Here is a 22661-nt window from a genome sequence, read left to right as displayed (position 1 = left end):
AGCGAGGGAAAGGAGTCTCTGATGCTGAGCAAACCTGCGCCTCTGTCCCTGCAGGCTGTCAGCATCCCCGGCTGCCCCACCTGGCTGGGCCCTTCCTTTGCTGACAGCTCTGCCTCCTGCCTGCCTCTGCCTGCCCACACAGAGCCTGGGGCTGCTCCAGGCTCCTGCTGGGGACGTGCTGCACCACAGCCCTGCTCTGACAGGGAAATTCCTTTCTGCTGGTGTTCAGTCTGGACCTCCCAAGCTGCACTTGGTGCTATTAGGTCTTCTTCAGGCTTATTCCTACTAAGAAGAAAAGCTCCAGCCTCTCTGAAACCACCCATCCATCCCTCCCAGGCTATTCCCTTTCAGTCCTCAGCCTCTACACCACTGACCACAGAGGCCACAGACTCTCCCTGCTGGTTTTGTGATGAGGCCTCCAAACCCCATTCTGGGAGATTTTTGAGTCCTCTCCAAGGTCTGTGAAAAGGGAAAAATAGCATTCGAAGTTATTTTCTCCTCAATCCTACAGTGACAGAAAACGGGTCAGTATCTTTAAACTGAATGGGGACAAATTAACATTTGTTAGAAGGAGGAAATATTTTACAATTAAGAAAGTGGCAGGAAACTGCAACCGTTTTTCCAGAGAAGTGGATTCCCCATCCCTGGAATTGTCCAAGAGCAGGAGCTTTGTGCAGCATTGCCCATTGAAACCCTCTCATCTCCAGTGACAGAATTCCTGCATTGTGGGTTCTCTGATGTGCTGGGTGCCCTCACAAGGCTTCTGGCCAGAATGTCTGCTGAGGGCAGCCAGGCTGCTGCTGGGGCAGTGACCTCACAGCCATCACCACGGCAGCCCTGTCCCCTGGGCCTGGCTCTGCCCTTTCCTCTGTCCCTGCCTTGGCTCTGCTGCCATGAAGAGTTTGTCATTTATGTCTTGTCCCCAAGGTGCTGGGGCCAGTCGCTTCCCAGTCAGGCTCCTGGGGCACAAGTGGCTTTTCAGAGCCCAGCCAGGAATGAGCCCTGAGGCAGCAGCTCTGCAGTGGTGGCCACCAGGCCGGGCTGCCAAGGGAGGCTTCTGGCCATGGCCTGCAAGCAGCTGCTGCTGCCAAGGTGCCTTTGGTGCCTCAGGCTCTCCCTGGCACAGCTCCCAGCACGGCACTCTGCCCTTGTGCCCGAGCCCTTCCCTGTGCTGGGGCTGGTCTGGGGCTTTTCCTGCAGCGGGACCTGCCCTGCTGATGGCACAGGAAAGGCAGTTCCTGCTGGAGCAGGAGGCTCTGCCTGCAATGGGCTCCAACAACTCCAGCAAGGCCCTGTTTGCAAAGCCCCCAGTGGGAAATGAAGGAGGGGAGTCACACTGCTTTGGGGGTGAATAATGCTGAAACCAGCCTGACTCCTCCATCTCAAAGTTCAACATCCTCAGAGGGAGCTGAAGCTGTGGCAGAGCTGGAAAAATCCCCAGAGAAAGGAACAACCAAGTGACACCACTGAGAGCTTCTGCAGAGCTGCTGAGCTGGCCCAGCCTGGGCACATCTGACTGACAGGGCAGCACCTCAGACTGGAAAAGCCCTGTCCCAAATTTTAATGGCTGCATCTCCTGACATTTCCCTTCTTGAGGGGTGTGGGGATTCCTCCCAGCGGTGGGGACACCCTCAAGGTCACTGCTCCAGGCTGAGCCAAAGGGAATTGCCCATGGTCATTGGTCTGGGGGAGTGACATCAATCTCTGCTAAATTACAGGTTTTGCTTAATACAGTTGCTTTGAAATAACTTCCTAGTGCTTTGTATAATATATTTTATGTCTCTTACATCCTGGCATAAATATTTCTGATTAAGGCAGTTTTGTCTAATCATTACCATAATAGAGAATACATATTTATATAAATATATCTGCCCATGACAGGAACCCTGTGAGTGTCTGGGACATCCCGGCTCTTTGGCAGCCTGGGGACTCCTGGGATGTCACCGTGGAGCCTCCGTGAGTGCCTGTGACAGACCGGTGCCTTTGCAGCCCAAGGTGCCCTGGGATGTCACCATGGAATGGCTGTGACTGCCTCTGACCACAGGGCTCTTTACCATCCCCAGAAAGCCCTGGGAGGTCTCCATGGAGCCCCTTTCTGTGCCTGTGACATTCCAGTTCTGGAACAGCCTGAAGACTCTTGGAAAGTCCATAAGGAACCCCTCTGAGGGCCGGTGAGAAACCTGATCCTTAGCAGGCAACCATCACCAGCCCCCTGTTGCTATGGTCAGTTTCCATGGCAACCATCAGCAGCCCCCTGTTGCTATGGTCAGTTTCCATGGCAACCATCACCAGCTCCCTGTTGCTATGGTCAGTTTCCATGGCAGCTCCATGGAGACCCCATGCCAGGGGTGGTTGCCATGGACACCAGCTCAGGCCTGCAGCCAGAGTCCGTTGCCATGGCAACCATTGGCAGCCCCATCCCCAGGCTCATGGGATCCCAGAACCACAGAATTGGCTGAGCTGGGAGGGACCCATCAGGATCCTCCAGTCCAACTGCTGGCCCTGCACAGGACACCCCAACAATGCCAGCCCGGGCCTGGCAGCGCTGCCCAAACGCTGCTGGAGCTCAGAGAGCCCTGGAGCTGGGACCCTTCCCTGGGGAGCCTGGGCAGGGCCCCAGCAGCCTCTGGGCAAAAACCTTTTCCTGACATCCAACCTGAGCCTGCCCCGACTCAGCTGCAGCCGTTCCCTCCACTCCTGTCCCTGGGCACCAGAGGGAAGAGGTTCCCACAGCCCCAGCCAGGGACCCGCTCCCAAGGCTGCTGCCATGGCCACCAGGGCTGGGACCAGCTGGGATTCTCAGTTTCCACGGGCCGGGGTTCATGAATGGGATTCCCCAATTTCCTGCTCCTGCTAAAACCGCACTGCCCTTGCTGCCCTCCCGCCTCCCATGGAAAGCACAAAAGGCAAAGGTCCCAGGCTGGGATAAGAACAATTTATTGGGAACAACAATGAGATAAGGAACAAACAGAAACAGAAATGATACTGATAAGAGAAGGGATAAATAAAACAGTTTACTGGGAAAACTAATACATCAACAACAGGCTCTTCCTGGCCACAATTTCCCCTGTCTGGAAATTTCACTCATCTCCTCAGGGAGAGAGGGAGTGTCCCTTTCCTGCCCCTGGCAACGTTCTGAGGTGCGAGTGAATGTAATGACACGGCCATGGCCAGACCCTCATGTTCTTCCGTCCCACATCGTGTCTTTGGCAAGGGCAGGAAAAGGGACAGGTGTCTTCCCAGCGTAGACTACAGGGAAACTGGATCACCAGGGCTCTTCCCAATGTGGGCCCTCTAATGGGGGATGAAGCTGGAGTGGGGCATGAAGCTGTTCCTGCATTTTTGGCATTTGCAGGGCTTCCCTTACTGGTGGCTCCGTTGGTGTCTGGTCAAGTGAGAGCTACTGGTGAAGCTTTTCTCACACTGGGGACACTCGTAGGGCCTCTCCCCTGTGTGGATGCGTCGGTGGGTGATGAGGGTGGAGTTGTGCTTGAAGCCCTTCCCACAGTCGGGGCAGTGGAAGGGCCTCTCATCCGTGTGAATCCGCTCATGCAGGAGGAGATGGGAGCTTGTCTGAAACCTCTTCCCACATGTGGCGCACTGGTAGGGCCTCTCCCCAGTGTGGATGCGCCGGTGCTTGATGAGGTTGGAGTTGTGCTTGAAGCCCTTCCCGCACTCAGGGCAGAGGAAGGGCCTCTCCTCGGTGTGAATCCGCTGGTGCTGGAGGAGATTGGAGCTGCTCTGAAACCTCTTCTGACACTGGGTACACTCGTAGGGCTTCTCCCCAGTGTGGAGACGTTGGTGGGTCACAAGGTTGGATCTGTAGCTGAAGCCCTTCCCACACTCCCCACACTCGTAGGGCCATTCCCCGGTGTGGATCATCTGGTGGCTGATCAGGTGGGAGCTCCACCTAAAGTTCTTCCCACACTGCAAGCACTTGTGGGGCTTCTCCCCATCATGAAGCTTCTTATGGACCACCAGCTCTGAACTCTGGCTGAAGGTCTGCCCACCTTCCTGGCTCAGGGTGGCTCTTTCTTCTTCAGAGCACCCTGGGCTGCGTTTGGAGCCCCTCCTCATGGGGGATTCCTGAGTGTTTTCTTCCCTGTTGGATTCCTGTGCGCTAGAATCACTCAAAACAGCCTCTTTCACGAGGTTCTGCCATGCAGATTTTTCCTCCCTGGTCTCCATCCTCAGTTCCTTCCCTGGGGAAGGAAGGACAAGGAGAGGATGGGATTTGCCTCCATGCCAGAGGGAAGGGGAAGGAGATTCCCCCAGTGCATCCCCGGCAGGATGGCGTTGGCAGCAGAGTTGTCCTGCAGCCAGGGGCTGTGCTGGGCTGGGAGATAGAGCAGGAGAGAGGGGGAAATAGGAACTGACTTCCTCCTCACCTATCTGGGTGTCCCGGGGATCCTTCTTCTTCCTCACAGCCTCCTTCTCCATCCAATCAAGGTTTGGGAATGGGAAATCCTGTTCTGGGAAGAAAACAAAGGGTGTGCACATTGTCTTTTGTACTGGTTTGAAGGCAAACCTGGGGAGGGTCGAAACCAGAATTACAATTTAAAAGAAAATGAAGATCAAGGCAATGATACAGAAACACTGCCTTAAACAGACAGAGTCAGGATATAACCTGACACCCTGTTGGTCAGGGTGGTGGCAGCTGTCCCAGTAGATGGTGGTGCAGTCCTGTTGGAGAGATGAACACGATTTTGTCGAAGCAGTGATCCTGTAGAAGGGTCTGATCTTCCCCTGGAGGTCCAGTGGTGGCTAGGGAGTTCTCGTCCTCTGGGAATCCAGTAGGCAAGGTGCTGCTGGTGTAGCAAAGTGTCAGCTTATAGCCAGGTAGGAATGCTTGGATCCTCCCCCTGGGCGGAGCATCCCACAATGGGAGCATGGAATTTTATCAGTCCTGCAGTGACACTCAATGGCCCATTTACAGGAGATATCTCCCCTGGAAGGCGTTATCAGGGCTGAGTCATGGAAGAGATAAAGAACACTGCCTCACCTGTTTATAAGAGTTGATGAAGATGGGGATTGAAAACATGCATTTGGTTACATCTTGCATGGCAACCTGAAACAGTGGGGTAATCCCTGCTCAGGGGGTGAACACCACCCCCCTTACCCAAACTGGCTCAGCTGTAAAACCCCCACCCTGGGAATGCCACGCATACAGGGGACAATGTCACACTTGCCCTGCCCCAGGGGAGGGCTCTTTTTCCTGTCATTCCCTTCCTGTCCCCCCTTTTCTATCCCATTTACTGTTCAATAAAATTCATTTTGGGTTTGGTCTCATTATCACCTTAATTGGGGCAGAGGAATCTCTCTAACACTTTTCTTAACCAGACTCACCAGACTGTGAAATTATTTTGGCACAGTGAGTTTAGGCACTGTTCTCTGACCCCAAGTGCCTTTGACAACAGCATGGTTCCCTCCTCTGAGGAGGTTGTGGTTCTCTCTGGAGGAACTCTTTGAAACTGGGCTGCAGCTTCCTCTGAGTGACTTATGGGAGAACTGATGAGGTAAATCGCCTTTGTGGGCCTGGAGTGTAAAGAAAATATTTTGTTGTCCTTCTATTACAGCGACCTGATGAAGGTCTTCAGGGTGAGAGAAGTGGACGAGAATCTTGGTTCATGATCAGAAGGCTGGATTTATTGATATATGATATATAATACATTATAACTATACTAAAAGGAATAAAGAGAAAAGTTGCAGAGGCTTGCTAAGCTAAGAATAGAAAGAAGAGAATGAATAACAAAGTTCTGTGTCCAGCAGAAAGCAAGGACCAACTCTCCCGTGAGTGGTCAGCAAATCCAAACACTCACAGAAGACCAATCACAGATGCTCCTGTTACATTCCACATCAGCAGATAATTATTGTTTGCATTTTTCTTCTGGGGCCCCAGCTTCCCAGAAAGGACAAATCCTAAAAGAGAGGATTTTATGAAAAAATGTCTGTGACATCCTTCCTTGAAATGTTTTTTAAAATCACAGGAGGAAAGGGAGCAAATGATACCAGCGAGACTGACAAGGTTCATTCACCCCATGGCGAGGAACACAAGGCTGCTAAAAGTCCTACAAGAAGCTCAGCTCAAGTAGCTAAATTCCCAAATAACTCCTGAATTCCCAGGCTTGAGTGCTTTGCGAAATGTGAGAATCATTTTTCTCTTCATCCCTGTCACCTTTGTGACAGCTACAAAGAGTTTACTTTCCTTTTAATGATATCTGTCTTGGGCTGAATTTACACTTTTATCAGAATGTGCCAGCAGCTGAGCTGGAGCTGTGCAGGAACGAGTGGAACTTGGAATTGTCACAAATTTGCTTGTACTGTCAGTTTATTAATGTTTGGGATATGTTTGCATTTTCATCACATCTGACTTGTGGGAAAATCAAATATTCATCAAAGTGATTTATGCAGAGTCAAGTTTGATTTCTGCCAAATTATTTTGTCCAGTGCCCAGGACATGCTCGAGGGGTCTCTGTGCCTCTCGCCCTGGGGGATGCTTGGCAGGGGTTTGGGGGGCTTGTCCCTGTCCCTGTCACCCCAGGGCATTCCCCAGGGGGTCTCCATCATTCTCACCCCAGAGAATGCCTGGAGGGTTCTCCCTCCCTCTCACCCCTATGCCAGGGGGTGCTCAGGGCAGTCTCTGTCCCTCTCAGCCCAGGGGATGCTCGGGGGGTCTCCATCCCTCTGGCCTCAGGCAATGCCTGTGCAGGGCTGGGGACCAGGGGCTCTGTGTCCCTCTCACCGCTGAGGGTGCTCGGGCCTGGGGGGGCTCTCCCACCTTCTCACACCTGGGGGAGGTTGGGGGGGTCTCTGTCCCTCTCAGCCCTGCTGTGACCCCACCCAAACATCATCGGGGTCAGAGGGACAGAGACACCCCCAAACCCCCAGAAGGGCTGAACCTGGGATTTGGTTTGGGGCTGAGGGTTTAGGAAGGGGCTGGAATTGGGGCTGGGCTTGGAGTTGGGGCTGAGATTTGGATTAGAGCTGGGATTGGCTTTAAGGCTGGACATGGGATTGGCTTTGGGCTGGGGTTGGGTTGTGGTCTGGGGCTAGACAAGTCTGGCACTGGGATGAGATTAAATACAGAACTGTGAGTGTGTCTAAACATGGAGGGAGATTGAGACCAGCGTCAGGGTCAGGTTTGGGACTGAGCTCACCCAGGGCAGGACAGGGGGGATGTCACTGCAGGATGTCCCTGGCATCGTCCCAGCCCTCCTCAGGCACCTCAAACCAGTACAAAAGACAATGTGCGCACCCTTTGTTTTCTTCCCAGAACAGGATTTCCCATTCCCAAACCTTGATTGGATGGAGAAGGAGGCTGTGAGGAAGAAGAAGGATCCCCGGGACACCCAGATAGGTGAGGAGGAAGTCAGTTCCTATTTCCCCCTCTCTCCTGCTCTATCTCCCAGCCCAGCACAGCCCCTGGCTGCAGGACAACTCTGCTGCCAACGCCATCCTGCCGGGGATGCACTGGGGGAATCTCCTTCCCCTTCCCTCTGGCATGGAGCCAAATCCCATCCTCTCCTTGTCCTTCCTTCCCCAGGGAAGGAACTGAGGATGGAGACCAGGGAGGAAAAATCTGCATGGCAGAACCTCGTGAAAGAGGCTGTTTTGAGTGATTCTAGCGCACAGGAATCCAACAGGGAAGAAAACACTCAGGAATCCCCCATGAGGAGGGGCTCCAAACGCAGCCCAGGGTGCTCTGAAGAAGAAAGAGCCACCCTGAGCCAGGAAGGTGGGCAGACCTTCAGCCAGAGTTCAGAGCTGGTGGTCCATAAGAAGCTTCATGATGGGGAGAAGCCCCACAAGTGCTTGCAGTGTGGGAAGAACTTTAGGTGGAGCTCCCACCTGATCAGCCACCAGATGATCCACACCGGGGAATGGCCCTACGAGTGTGGGGAGTGTGGGAAGGGCTTCAGCTACAGATCCAACCTTGTGACCCACCAACGTCTCCACACTGGGGAGAAGCCCTACGAGTGTACCCAGTGTCAGAAGAGGTTTCAGAGCAGCTCCAATCTCCTCCAGCACCAGCGGATTCACACCGAGGAGAGGCCCTTCCTCTGCCCTGAGTGCGGGAAGGGCTTCAAGCACAACTCCAACCTCATCAAGCACCGGCGCATCCACACTGGGGAGAGGCCCTACCAGTGCGCCACATGTGGGAAGAGGTTTCAGACAAGCTCCCATCTCCTCCTGCATGAGCGGATTCACACGGATGAGAGGCCCTTCCACTGCCCCGACTGTGGGAAGGGCTTCAAGCACAACTCCACCCTCATCACCCACCGACGCATCCACACAGGGGAGAGGCCCTACGAGTGTCCCCAGTGTGAGAAAAGCTTCACCAGTAGCTCTCACTTGACCAGACACCAACGGAGCCACCAGTAAGGGAAGCCCTGCAAATGCCAAAAATGCAGGAACAGCTTCATGCCCCACTCCAGCTTCATCCCCCATTAGAGGGCCCACATTGGGAAGAGCCCTGGTGATCCAGTTTCCCTGTAGTCTACGCTGGGAAGACACCTGTCCCTTTTCCTGCCCTTGCCAAAGACACGATGTGGGACGGAAGAACATGAGGGTCTGGCCATGGCCGTGTCATTACATTCACTCGCACCTCAGAACATTGCCAGGGGCAGGAAAGGGACACTCCCTCTCTCCCTGAGGAGATGAGTGAAATTTCCAGACAGGGGAAATTGTGGCCAGGAAGAGCCTGTTGTTGATGTATTAGTTTTCCCAGTAAACTGTTTTATTTATCCCTTCTCTTATCAGTATCATTTCTGTTTCTGTTTGTTCCTTATCTCATTGTTGTTCCCAATAAATTGTTCTTATCCCAGCCTGGGACCTTTGCCTTTTGTGCTTTCCATGGGAGGCGGGAGGGCAGCAAGGGCAGTGCGGTTTTAGCAGGAGCAGGAAATTGGGGAATCCCATTCATGAACCCCGGCCCGTGGAAACTGAGAATCCCAGCTGGTCCCAGCCCTGGTGGCCATGGCAGCAGCCTTGGGAGTGGGTCCCTGGCTGGGGCTGTGGGAACCTCTTCCCTCTGGTGCCCAGGGACAGGAGTGGAGGGAACGGCTGCAGCTGAGTCGGGGCAGGCTCAGGTTGGATGTCAGGAAAAGGTTTTTGCCCAGAGGCTGCTGGGGCCCTGCCCAGGCTCCCCAGGGAAGGGTCCCAGCTCCAGGGCTCTCTGAGCTCCAGCAGCGTTTGGACAGCGCTGCCAGGCCCAGGCTGGCATTGTTGGGGTGTCCTGTGCAGGGCCAGCAGTTGGACTGGAGGATCCTGATGGGTCCCTCCCAGCTCAGCCAATTCTGTGGTTCTGGGATCCCATGAGCCTGGGAATGGGGCTGCCAATGGTTGCCATGGCAATGAACTCTGGCTGCAGGCCTGAGCTGGTGTCCATGGCAACCACCCCTGGCATGGGGTCTCCATGGAGCTGCCATGGAAACTGACCATAGCAACAGGGAGCTGGTGATGGTTGCCATGGAAACTGACCATAGCAACAGGGGGCTGCTGATGGTTGCCATGGAAACTGACCATAGCAACAGGGGGCTGGTGATGGTTGCCTGCTAAGGATCAGGTTTCTCACCGGCCCTCAGAGGGGTTCCTTATGGACTTTCCAAGAGGCTCCAGGCTGTTCCAGAGCTGGAATGTCACAGGCACAGACAGGGGCTCCATGGAGACCTCCCAGGGCTTTCTGGGGATGGTAAAGAGCCCTGTGGTCAGAGGCAGTCACAGCCATTCCATGGTGACATCCCAGGGCACCTTGGGCTGCAAAGGCACCGGTCTGTCACAGGCACTCACGGAGGCTCCACGGTGACATCCCAGGAGTCCCCAGGCTGCCAAAGAGCCGGGATGTCCCAGACACTCACAGGGTTCCTGTCATGGGCAGATATATTTATATAAATATGTATTCTCTATTATGGTAATGATTAGACAAAACTGCCTTAATCAGAAATATTTATGCCAGCATGTAAGAGACATAAAATATATTATACAAAGCACTAGGAAGTTATTTCAAAGCAACTGTATTAAGCAAAACCTGTAATTTAGCAGAGATTGATGTCACTCCCCCAGACCAATGACCATGGGCAATTCCCTTTGGCTCAGCCTGGAGCAGTGACCTTGAGGGTGTCCCCACCACTGGGAGGAATCCCCACACCCCTCAAGAAGGGAAATGTCAGGAGATGCTGCCATTAAAATTTGGGACAGGGCTTTTCTTGTCTGAGGTGCTGCCCTGTCAGTCAGATGTGCCCAGGCTGGGCCAGCTCAGCAGCTCTGCAGAAGCTCTCAGTGGTGTCACTTGGTTATTCCTTTCTCTGGGAATTTTTCCAGCTCTGCCACAGCTTCAGCTCCCTCTGAGGATGTTGAACTTTGAGATGGAGGAGTCAGGCTGGTTTCAGCATTATTCACCCCCAAAGCAGTGTGACTCCCCTCCTTCATTTCCCACTGGGGGCTTTGCAAACAGGACCTTGTTGGAGTTGTTGGAGCCCATTGCAGGCAGAGCCTCCTGCTCCAGCAGGAACTGCCTTTCCTGTGCCATCAGCAGGGCAGGTCCCGCTGCAGGAAAAGCCCCAGGCCAGCCCTAGCACAGGGAAGGGCTCGGGCACAAGGGCAGAGTGCCGTGCTGGGAGCTGTGCCAGGGAGAGCCTGAGGCACCAAAGGCACCTTGGCAGCAGCAGCTGCTTGCAGGCCATGGCCAGAAGCCTCCCTTGGCAGCCCGGCCTGGTGGCCACCACTGCAGAGCTGCTGCCTCAGGGCTCATTCCTGGCTGGGCTCTGAAAAGCCACTTGTGCCCCAGGAGCCTGACTGGGAAGCCACTGGCCCCAGCACCTTGGGGACAAGACATAAATGACAAAACTCTTCATGGCAGCAGAGCCAAGGCAGGGGCAGAGGAAAGGGCAGAGCCAGGCCCAGGGCACAGGGCTGCCGTGGTGATGGCTGTGAGGTCACTGCCCCTGCAGCAGCCTGGCTGCCCTCAGCAGACATTCTGGCCAGAAGCCTTGTGAGGGCACCCAGCACATCAGAGAACCCACAATGCAGGAATTCTGTCACTGGAGATGAGAGGGTTTCAATGGGCAATGCTGCACAAAGCTCCTGCTCTTGGACAATTCCAGGGATGGGGAATCCACTTCTCTGGAAAAACGGTTGCAGTTTCCTGCCACTTTCTTAATTGTAAAATATTTCCTCCTTCTAACAAATGTTAATTTGTCCCCATTCAGTTTAAAGATACTGACCCGTTTTCTGTCACTGTAGGATTGAGGAGAAAATAACTTCGAATGCTATTTTTCCCTTTTCACAGACCTTGGAGAGGACTCAAAAATCTCCCAGAATGGGGTTTGGAGGCCTCATCACAAAACCAGCAGGGAGAGTCTGTGGCCTCTGTGATCAGTGGTGTAGAGACTGAGGACTGAAAGGGAATAGCCTGGGAGGGATGGATGGGTGGTTTCAGAGCGGCTGGAGCTTTTCTTCTTAGTAGGAATAAGCCTGAAGAAGACCTAATAGCACCAAGTGCAGCTTGGGAGGTCCAGACTGAATACCAGCAGAAAGGAATTTCCCTGTCAGAGCAGGGCTGTGGTGCAGCACGTCCCCAGCAGGAGCCTGGAGCAGCCCCAGGCTCTGTGTGGGCAGGCAGAGGCAGGCAGGAGGCAGAGCTGTCAGCAAAGGAAGGGCCCAGCCAGGTGGGGCAGCCGGGGGATGCTGACAGCCTGCAGGGACAGAGGCACAGGTTTGCTCAGCAGCAGAAACACCTTTCCCTCGCTTGTCCCCAGCTGTCATCAGTGCCACCAGTGTTCTGCTCTACCTGGAACCTGGGGACATTTTCTCAGTCCTGTCCCTCAGATGGATCTATTTAAAGTATGAGAAACTTCAGTGTTTCACCCTCTTTTTGAGTCCCTGAGAAGGTTTTTTGAGCACACTGTGAGGAACTGGGTCTGATGCAAAGAGCACCAAAGCCCCAGAGGGTCATTAAGTCCCTGTGCTGTGTCTGTGCTGCTGAGCTGGGCCGGGCTCCTGGCCCAGAGGCAGCTCCTGGCAAGGGCAGCGCTGCAGAGAGACAGCTCTGGCCAGGAGCAGCTCCTGTGCACAGCCCAGCAGGGCTGGGACGCTGCCAGGGCCCCTCAGGGACACCAGCAGGGCACAGACAGAGCTCACAGGGGCTCAGCACTGGCAGGGGCTGTGGGATGGCCCTGAGGGGGCTGTGTCACAGCAGCACATCTGGGGCTGTGTCACAGAGGCACTGAGCAGCTGGGATGTCAGCCAGGGGCTGTGTGACAGCACAGAGTGGGCTATGTGAGGTCACAGGTTGGGCTGTGACATCACAAAATTTGTTGTGTGAGGTCACTGAGCAGCTACAGCGTCATAGAGGGGACTTTGTGACATCACAGAACAGGCTGTGAGATCATGGCATGGCTGCATGACATCATACAGCTGGCAGTGAGGTCAAAGTATGTGCTGTGACCTTACAGAGTGTCAGTATGACATCACAGAGAGGGTTTTGTGACATCACTGAGGGGGGTTGTTACATCACAGAGCTGGCTGTGACATCATAGAGTAGGGTGTGAGGCCATAGAGCAGATCCTGACATCATAGAAGGTGGCTCTGTGACATCAGGGATTGGGCTGTGACAACACTGGGTGGCTGTGTAACATCATAGAGCAGGCTGTGACATCACAGTAGAGATTGTGAAATCATAGAGTGACTTTCTGACATCACAGTGACTTCTGTGACACCACAGAGCAGCTGTATCACATCATAGCGTGGCATCTCAGAGTTGGCTCTGGGACATCCCAGGGGCAGTGTGACATCCCAGGGGCAGTGTGACATCACGGGGGCAGTGTGACATCACAGGGCCTGTGTGACATCACGGGGGCTGTGTGACATCACGGGGGCTGTGTGAGGTCACTGGGGACGTCACTCTGCCCCGGCCCCCCTCACAGTTCCCCCAGAGCAGTCCAACCCTGCTCGTGCACAGTGGGGTCCCCTGTACCCCCAGGTCCCCCCGCCCCCAGCCCCGCAGCCTCCCCCAGAGGATGTTCCACGAGATCGACCCCAGAGCCTGACACGGGGATGGGGGGCCGGGGCCCTGCGGGTGGCACAGGGGGACAGGGACCCCCCGGCAGCGTCCCCGTGTCCCCCAGGGCCAGAGCCTGGGACAGGGCTCCTTCACCCTGTTACCAACGAGGCCTTGAGAGCACTGAAGAAATCCCCAGCAAGGGAGCAGCAAAAACCAGACTGAATATTAAGGGACAGAAGCACAAAGTTCCTTGGCAAGAGTCACTCTGCTCCTGACTGGACACTTCAGGCACATCAAGGAAACAAAGCAACAACAAAACCAAACAGAATCCAAACAATCAAACCCGAAATTTACTTAGAACTGGGGCTTTCATTCCTAAGGAAAAGAACCATCCTTCTTATCTCAGTGCCCATGGCCAGAATTGGGATTTCACCTCCAGTATTCCCTATTGTGACAGAGTGGAGGAATTTCTTGTCTCAAGACATTTCATGTGTGGGGAGTGTTGCAGTGTGTTGCAATTTCCTGTTTTAAACTTCCCAGCCCCTTCCCAGGTGTGGCAATATCTCTCTTCCCCTTCCCCCTCGCCCCCTGCGGGGCTGTCAATCAGTCTTAACATTCCAGCAAGGCCATCGTGTGGTTGGTCAGGTTCAAAAGATGCCCCTGTGCCCAGAGGTCATTGGTCTGTCTGGGTGTCATCGTTGCCTGAGACCCTGCCCCTCCCACCTGGTTGGTGGCTCACCTGTCCCTTCCCTCCCCCTCCCCCCGGAGCTTAAAAAGTCACTCAGGCCATGCGGTCGGGATTCTGTTGGTGCTGTTACCTAAGATTCAGAAGTCTGTGACCATGGAATAAACTCTTGATATTAACCCTCCAGCAGAATCTCTCTCCTTTTCCTCCTCACCTTAGCCTGAAGCCTTCTCACCTGAGGCAAACTGAGTTTCCACAAGCCTGGACTTGTTTTGGCGCTCAGCTGCACCATCCAGCCAGCCAAAAGTGTCTCTGAGGTGAAACACCACAGTTGCCGCCTTTGGCGCAGGAGCAGGGGTCAGAGGAGCCATGGCACAATCTACCTGGTAATATTGGGATCTTATTCCAATAGGGGAGGAAGGGGCAGGTCCAGCCCTCCCCTGCCCTGGAAGCCCAGCCCTGCCCTGCCCTGTGACCCCAATCCCTCCAGAGCCTCTATCCCAGCCCAGCAGTGTCTGCCAGTCCCTGGCACAGCACAGGCAATGCTCCACAGCCACCTCTGCAGCCCCAGCCCAGCTCCTGAGGGACCAAATGAGTCCAGTCCCAGCTGGGGGAAGGGCCCAGGAAGACCAAGGGGTATTGAAGGCTGACCACAAGGCAAACACATATCTTGACCCTACCTCCTGCTGGAATTTCCATCTGAACGCTACTGGAATCCAGGAGTTGGTAGCTTTGTGTGTGCTCCTCTGTATCCTTTTTGCCTCTCTCTCTTTCTGTCCTTTTCTTCTATTTCGGTCCTTTTGCAAATTTGAGTAATGTAAAATTCAAATAGCTTAGAGTTTGTGAAGTTGAATGGGCCAAGTCAGTGCTTTAAGAAGTGTTCTGTGTTGATTGAATGTCATATTAAATCTTTTGCCAAAAATTCTCTGATTATCTAAAGTTACCAGTAAAGACTGTTTTGTTGTTTTGAGCTCCTGAGGATCTCTTGTTGGTATTTCTCCAGGAAGTCCAATTCAGAATACAGAAACAATTGTAATTCCTTTTAAATATCTCCTTGACAGAGTTTTCTACTGGATGGAAGTCAGGGCTTGTGTGTCCTGCTTGGCCCAGCCCAGGCAGGGCTTTCCCAGCCCCATTCCACACTCCATTTCCCAGCTGGAGCCGCTGGTGCCTCTGAGTTGTGCTGCCCCAGCCCCAGGGACGCTCTCCTTGTCTGCCCATTCCCCCACGGTCTCTGGGCAGGGATGGCCTCAGTGGGGGCTGCTGACATCCTCAGCACCTTGGAGGCTGCTGCTGAATTTTCCTGCTCCAGAGGCTTGTTCAGCCTTCAGCTCTTCAGTGCAGGAATTCAGTGTCCCAGCGTTCATTAACATTCAGAACACCTTAACAAGCCAAATCTCTGGGGATAATTTGATTTAGGTGTTCAAATCAAATGTATGGTTAATTAGTATGATTTCAGAAGCCAATTCAATGTGAATACCCTGAATTAAAAAAAAAAAAAAAAGCAAGAAAATATTTATTTAGGTCCTGTAATTTTTTTTTTACTAGTAATTCATTGAAATGTGCAATCTCCAATTGACATTGAATCCAAGTACCTCCTCATGCAGTTTGACTGGGTATGAAAATCAAGACCTTTCATGGCTGACAATCAATCAGACTCTGTCCCTACCCCAACCCCACCATTTTCCCCATCCAAGGCTGGCACTCAGAGCAGCCTTGTGCAAATCTGAGCTCCCTCCAGCCCACACTGGACCTAGCCAACAGACCACAGTTGAACAGGATATAACTTAATAAAAATTACACCATTAAAATAACAATCACACATTTACAAACTCTTCCCTGAGCTATGTGCAATGTCCCAGCATGTCTGATGAGTCCACTGTTCACAACTGATTTGCATACTAAAATTAATTTTTGACTAATGTGGTTCTGTGATAGATATAAACACAAGTTCTTGTATCAGGATTCTTGTCCTGGACTGAGGACAGAACAGCTCAAACAATTCCTGATTTGCAAATCTATCAGTGGTGGATGGAGAAGGGAGGTCAGGCTGCTCTTGGTGTTGAGGAAATGCTGAAAGCAGCCTGACTCATTTCATCTCCTCATGCCCTGATCTCCCCTCTTTCCCCTTCCACCCATCGGCTTTTGTCTCCCCCCAGCCCCCTGTGAAGAGCCTGGCTCTGTGTTCTCCATCCCCTCCTGGCTGGCACTGCCAGGCTGGCATGAGGAGCCCCTCAGCCTTCCCTGCTCCAGGCTGGACCAGCCCAGCTCCCTCAGCCTCTGCTCACAGCCCAAGGGCTCCAGCCCCACCTTGGAGGCCCTTCCCAGACCCTGCTCCAGCTGCCAGACATCTTTCCTGCCCTGGGCAACCCAAACCAGGCCACAGTGACCTGGATAATCCCTGTCCTTGGTGTCCTGGTCACACAGCCCTGGCCCCTTGTCCCCGTGTCAGGCTCTGGGGTGGATCCTGTGGAACATCCTTTGGTGGAGGCTGTGGCTCCAGGTGGGCCGGGGGGATCCTGGGGGACAGGGACCCTGCTGGGCATGGACAGCATTGGACTTGTTGGGAGAAACTGTGAGGGGGAGCTGGGGCGGAGTGACCAACCCAGTGACCTGACACAGCCCTGCTGGGATGTCACACAGCCCCTCTGGGATGTCACACAGCCGCTCTGGGATGTCACAACCTGCTCTGTGATGTCACAGCCCATTCTGCAATGTCACACAGCTGGTCTCCGATGTCACACCAGAGTCTGTGATGCCATAGTCTGCACTGTGATGTCAGACCTCTGCCCTGTGATGTCACAGCTGGATCTCTGATGTCACAGAGGCAGACTATGATGCCATGGCTGCTCGATGACCTCACCTAAACCACTCTGTGATGTCATAGCCCACTCTGTGACCACATGGTACCAGATGATAAATTGTCTTCACCAGGTGAGCTCACACCTGGAGCTTGTTCTCCACAACCCCAGGCCTGTGGAAACCACACAATGCCCATTGTGTGAGAAGGGGAACTGGAAGTTCAGCAGCCTCAGTGTCCTGCCAGCTCAGCCAGGCCCACGGGAACATTGGGGTCCATGACCACCAGGGACCACCAGGGAGACCCCCAGGACAGGAGAATGCATGGGTAAAGGGGAGGGGAAATATATTAATTATTTTGGGGAAATGATTATCATATGTATTTTTAGTCCAGGACAATCAATGAATATGTATGAAAAATACAGAATATAAACAGAAACTTTCCTGTACTCAGCATGCACAGCTTTGGGAGGAGCTCTCCCCCGTGCATCCAGCTGAATAAAGAATGCTGCTTCTTAATGCTACATTGGGGTTAAGAAATTTTCTGTTTTACCAAATTTTTGGTAACACTCCCACTGCCAAGGAAAGCTCTGTCTGCTGCTGTTCACAGAGAAGGGCTGGTGGCAGATGTGGGGCTCAGAGGCTGCCTGGGGCACAGTGACCATGAAATAATGAAGTGTTCAATGTTCTGGGAAAGAGGGAGGGGCAGCAACCAAACTTCTGTACTGGAATTAGAAAGGGCAGACTTTGGCCTGTTTAGGCTGCAGATTTGGGGAATACCTAATCAGGTAGTGATTGCTTTAAGGGAAACAGCCCGTAAAAGCAAAGGGGTCCTGGAAGGATGGAGACATTTCAAGAAAGTAATCATAAGGGGGAAGAAGCAGCCTGTCCCAGTGTGGCAGAAGATGAGCTAGTGAGGAAAATGACTGGCCTGGCTGCCCATGGAGCTTTTCTGGAGACTCAGGGGTGGAAAAAGGACCAGCAACTCAGGAAGTCTTTAAGGATGTTGCTGGGTCATCCAGAAAGAAAATCTGAGAGCTGAAAACTCTATTAAAACTTAACCTGGAGGGTTCTGCAAAAAGAATAAAAATGTTTTCATAAAAAGAATAATAGCAAAAAGGAGAGGTAGGAGAACCTCTACTCTTTTTTGGATGCAGTGGAGAATATAGTAACAAAAGATAAGGAAAAGGCAGAGCTACTTTACCCCTAGTTTGTTACAATTTTCAATATTAGAAGAGGATATCCTCAGGACAAGTGTTCTCCTGAGCTGGTAAATGGGCACAGGGAGCAGAACAGCCCCTGGAATCCAGGAGGAAGCAGTGGGTGACCTGCTGAGCCACTCAGATGCTCACAGATGAATGGGATCAGACAGGATCCATCCCAGGGGGATGAGGGAGCTGTGGATGAGCTCCCCAGGCTGCTCTCCATCATTTACCATCAGTGCTGGCTGAGCAGGGAGCTCCCAGAGGACTGGAGGTGCCAAGGTGAGCCCATCCCCAAGAAGGGCTGTAAGGAGGATCTGGGGACCTCCAGGCCTGTCAGCCTGACCTGGGTGCCCAGCAAGGTCATGGAACAGATCACCCTGAGTGCCATCACAGGGCACCCACAGGATGGCACTCACAGGAAACTCCCAGCTGATGGGAACAAACTTTCTGGCTGACTGTAGAGGCCAGGACAAACCTGGGTGGTTTCTGTGCCATCCCCCAGCCCTTGTTGGCCCCAGAGGCTGATGGCATTTGTGCTCCCTCAGGTTCATGTCCCCACAGCAACAGCATGGGGGTGCTCCCGCCTGCTTTGCAATGCAAACAGGGGCTGCTGAGCCAGTGCTGCCGTGTCTGTGCCTGCAAGGATGGGGCACCTGTGTGAGCTGGGGGAGAGGCCAGGGCTGCAGAGGGGGCATGTTGTTGGCAGTTCCATGAGGACGCTCTGGGACGCTGCCCTGGGCTGTGCAGCGCACTGGGGATGGATCAGTCCCTACTCTGCTGCTCCTTCCCGTCTGCCCCAGGGCCCTTGCAGAGCCCCAGCTGTTGCTGCCCTTGGCTGCCATGGCAACCCTCAGGACAAAGCGGTGCCAGGGCTGTTCCAGGTACAATTGCAGTGACACTCGTTGGTGCCACCAGGTTCCATGGCAACAGCCACGGGGACCCGTTCCTTTGTTTGGTGCCATGGCAACCAATGCCCGGAGCTGTTGTGATGGTTGGTGGCCATGGAAAGCTGCCCTGGGCCCTTGCTCAGGGCTGGTGTCAGTGCCCAGAGCCAGAGGGGATCCCTTGCTGGGAGCTGTGCCATGGCCACCTGCCCTGTGCCGCGCTGGCCGCTCTGGCACCAGGAACCAGCAGCCAGCGGCACTGCCAGGGCCAAAGGCCAGGTCAGCCAGACAGAAAGGGGCAGGGCTGGGCACTGTTTCCATGGCAACCGGCACTGGGGGGACACCTGGGTCACCTGGCCTGGCAGTTGCCATGGAAACCCCCGGCAGGGACTGAGGGCACAGCCCCTGGCACTGAGACACTGCTGGGCCGGGTGCTGAGCACAGGGCTGAGCACGCAGAGATGGTTTTGTTCTTGCTGAGCTGCAGCACAGCCAAGGCCTGTCCTGCCCCTCGTCCAGCCACGCTGGGGAGGGGCTGGGGCTGCGGGGGAGCTGGGCAGGGGACACAGCCAGGACAGGGGACCCCAACTGAGCCCGGGCATAGCCCAGACCAGAGCACATCATGCTCAGGGTATGAAGGGGGGAACAGGGAGGAAGGGGGGAATTTTGGAGTGAAGGCTTTTGACTTCCCAGGGAACACTTAGGCAAGAGGGGGCCCTGTTTCTCCAGTGAGCAGAGTCACTATCAAAGACACAGACACCAACTGAAGGAATTGTGTCATTTATATCATGCACAGCTGCAGAGATTTACAAAAGGATGAGCTCAGCAAAGCACATCATCATTAGCAAAGAATTACAAAAGAACCTCAGCAATCCATCATAACCCATCATTACATTTTGATGACCAATCCCTTGGTGAAACACTAGAGGTGTTTGTGGCAGACAAAGATTCTGGCTGGCTATCAAGGTACACCTTACAGACATCAGTAGTACTTTAGTGACACCGTTCTTCATTCTTTTTTCTCAATCTCATTCCAATTAGGAACAAGAAATCTGTTGTGCATGGAGCTGGCACCTTTTTAATTCCAGAATAATGCCCCCAGGCCCTTTGCTGTTCAGCATTACCATGCTGTCTGTGGCTCACAAGGCTTGGGGGGCCCTTTCCCCTCTGGCTGGAAGGGGCCGGGTCCCAGTCCCTGAGGGGCACCCAGGCTCCTGGATGGAATTCCTGTGCAAGTTCCTCAGTGTCACAGCAGCCTTCACATGAAGCCCCTTGGATCAGAGCATTTTCCAAAGGGGCCCTTGGGGCAAACAGGGAGATCTGGTCTGGCAGGATGTGTAAAACAGTATCCTGGTAGATCTACTTGTTCTCACACAGAATCCTTGGCTGCAGGGACACATTCCCATTGTTACTGCCCAGGTTTCAGGACTCAGAGTTGTCTTTCCTAGGAGCTGCTCCTTCAGCTGCCTTGGGAGGCCTTTTGGCCTCGGGACCCACACTCTGGCTCCATTATTAGGACTGCTGCACCCAAGCCCTTTATTTGCACAAACAGTGGTGATTGGAGCTGGATCTCCTTTTTTCACAATCATTCCGAAAAATGCAGTATCAATAATTGTGCTACCCTGTCACAGGGTTGACTAATCCAATCCTGGTCACTATTGTTTACAGAATTACTGCAATTTCTCCTGGATATTCTGCATCAATTCCTCCTTCCATGACAGGAACACTTTGCAAGGCCAAGCTCCAAGGGCGCAGTTACCAAAGCAAAGTGTCCTGGAGGAATCTGAATTCCTGTTTCAGTACTGATAGCTCTTATTTGCTTTGAATTTCTCCCAATGAATTCCAATGCATGAAGGCCCAGCCCTGCAGCCTCTGGGCTGGCCCTGCCAGGGGCTATCACAACCAGAACAATTTACCAGGCAGCCCAAGTCTCACTGCCCAGGGTTGGATTTGCAAATTGGGGGCAGCCGTGCACAGCCAGGGGGTTTCCATTTCCCCAGTGGGCCATTGTGAAGTGTGGAGAGAGTCCCTGTAAGATCTATGTGTTGGATAAGTGGGTCCCAGCTATTCTAATTGAGCTACAGCTGCAAAGTCCTTAGTTGGGCAGCAGCTGTAGCTTGTGAAGGCCACTGGGATAAAAGGGGTGGGCCGAGAGCCCAGGATGAGCCCCTGTGGAAGCCATGAGGAACTGCACAGCAGAGAAGAGCTACATGGTAGAAAACCAGCAAGAAGGTATGGACTTTAAGATGGGACTCCAGAAATATGAAATACAATAAGATAACAACAACAATTGGTGACCCCGACGTGATGGAGGTATGCAGCCTGAAGAGCTGTGGAAAATAGGACAGCCTGAGAGCTGTAGCAGCCTGAAGAGCTGTGGAAGATAGGTGTAGCAGCCTGAAGAGCTGTGGACTGTGGGAAGGGCAGCCTAGAATTGCAGAAAGAACATAGCTATTGAATCAAGGAGCTGTGGCAGCCAGGAGCTGTGAGAAATATGGCCTTTGAATCAAGAAGCTGTGTGTTGTACAGAGTCCCTGTAAGATCTATCTGTTGGATAAGTGGGTCCCAGCTATTCTAAATGAGCTACAGCTGCAAAGTCCTTAGTTGGGCAGCAGCTGTGGCTTGCAAAGATAACTGGGATAAAAGGGGTGGGCCGAGAGCCCAGGATGAGTCCCTGTGGAAGCCATGAGGAACTGCACAGCAGAGAAGAGCTACATGGTAGAAAACCAGCAAGAAGGTATGGACTTTAAGATGGGACTCCAGAAATATGAAATACAATAAGATACAACAACAGTGAAGGGCATGGAGCACATCTGGGAGATGGGTTCTCCATGGGCAAAGGTTCCCATCTCCTCATCTTTCCAACTGCTCTTTTAACAACCCCTTCACCCTTTCAACCAATCCTGCAGCTTGTGCATAGTCTGGTACATGAAAAACCCTGCAGGCAAAATCACTATATTTTTCACAGGAACAGACAAAGCACTCTGCATCACAGTATCAGTACACCCTGTAAAAATAGCCAATTTCCTCGCTTCCTCCTTTTTCCATTGTATACAATCTCACAAAGTTGACCACTGACATTAGGGCCCTGGCGAATCCTGTTCTGTAGGGTATTTAGTGTTACATCCCTGAGGAGCCAAAGATACCAAATTAGTATTGTCAGCACTATTTCACATTATTATTATAAGTACATATTTATATATAAATACAGATATAGACATGTAGATATAGACATATATACATAAAAATCTATAAATATAAACATGAAGGTCTTATTATACTATAAATATGTATATAGTTATTTGTTATATTGATATTTCACTTGCACAAGTGCATCTGAGCTCAAGATTAAAACCTTCTTCTCCTGCTCCATGTGGGAGCATTCCAACAATAATTGTTCCTTCTGAAGGTGCTGTTTCCTACGTACTCTCAACAAATTCATCTTTGTCTACCCAAATCCACAAGGTCTTTTCCTTTTCCATTTGCAATTTTTGGATGCATTTGAAGCCATCCAGGGGTGCAGCCTCTTTTACCCGACTGCCCCACTGCTCACACAGGGCTCCGACCTCAGTCCACTCCAGAGCCAGGGAACTCCAGGGAAGGGCTTCCCAGCTGGGAATTTCTGATGGGACTGATTCCTCACATTTACACTGAACAAGTGACATTTTGTTGGCATCTGGCCAGACTGTGCCAGTTTTGTTTTACCAATGGCCAAAGTCAGCACCAAAGACACAGACACCAACTGAAGGAATCAGTGTCATTTCCTGCAGTTCAGAGCAGCAAAGAATCACAAAAGGAGCAGCTCAGCAATGCACCCAACCATCCCCACCAAAGATTGCAGCAGTGATTAACAAAGATCCAGCAGCATTTACCCTCAGCCTTTACCATCCCCCAGACCCACACAGCAGCTGGGGAAGCTGTCACAGCCAAGGCTGCAGAGCCACTCCTGGGCACTGGGAATTCCTGCAGGTGCCTCCAGCTCCAGGAGAGGCTCTAACCCCGCTGGGAGAGGGCCCAGCTCTGACAGTGCTGAATAAACAAACTGACAGCACTGCTAGTGTGGCAACATCTGCTTTCATCCTCCTCTTG

At 52.9% G+C, this 22661-nt stretch overlaps 1 protein-coding gene across 1 annotated transcript; it reads left to right on the top strand.

Annotated features, from left to right (window-relative positions):
* The first annotated feature begins 4290 nt into the window (after positions 1-4290).
* On the top strand, positions 4291-8382 carry LOC132087158 (zinc finger protein 239-like). Its single transcript, XM_059493204.1, has 2 exons — positions 4291-4295; positions 7716-8382. The coding sequence occupies exons 1-2, from the start codon at positions 4291-4293 to the stop codon at positions 8380-8382; spliced, it is 672 nt and encodes a 223-aa protein (XP_059349187.1).
* The last annotated feature ends 14279 nt before the right edge of the window (positions 8383-22661 follow it).

The sequence above is a fragment of the Ammospiza nelsoni genome, unplaced genomic scaffold (assembly GCF_027579445.1).
Source record: "Ammospiza nelsoni isolate bAmmNel1 unplaced genomic scaffold, bAmmNel1.pri scaffold_40, whole genome shotgun sequence".
Taxonomy (NCBI): domain Eukaryota; kingdom Metazoa; phylum Chordata; class Aves; order Passeriformes; family Passerellidae; genus Ammospiza; species Ammospiza nelsoni.
The sequence above is the reverse complement of the archived record's forward strand: the minus strand, read 5'-3'. Positions and strand labels throughout refer to the sequence as shown.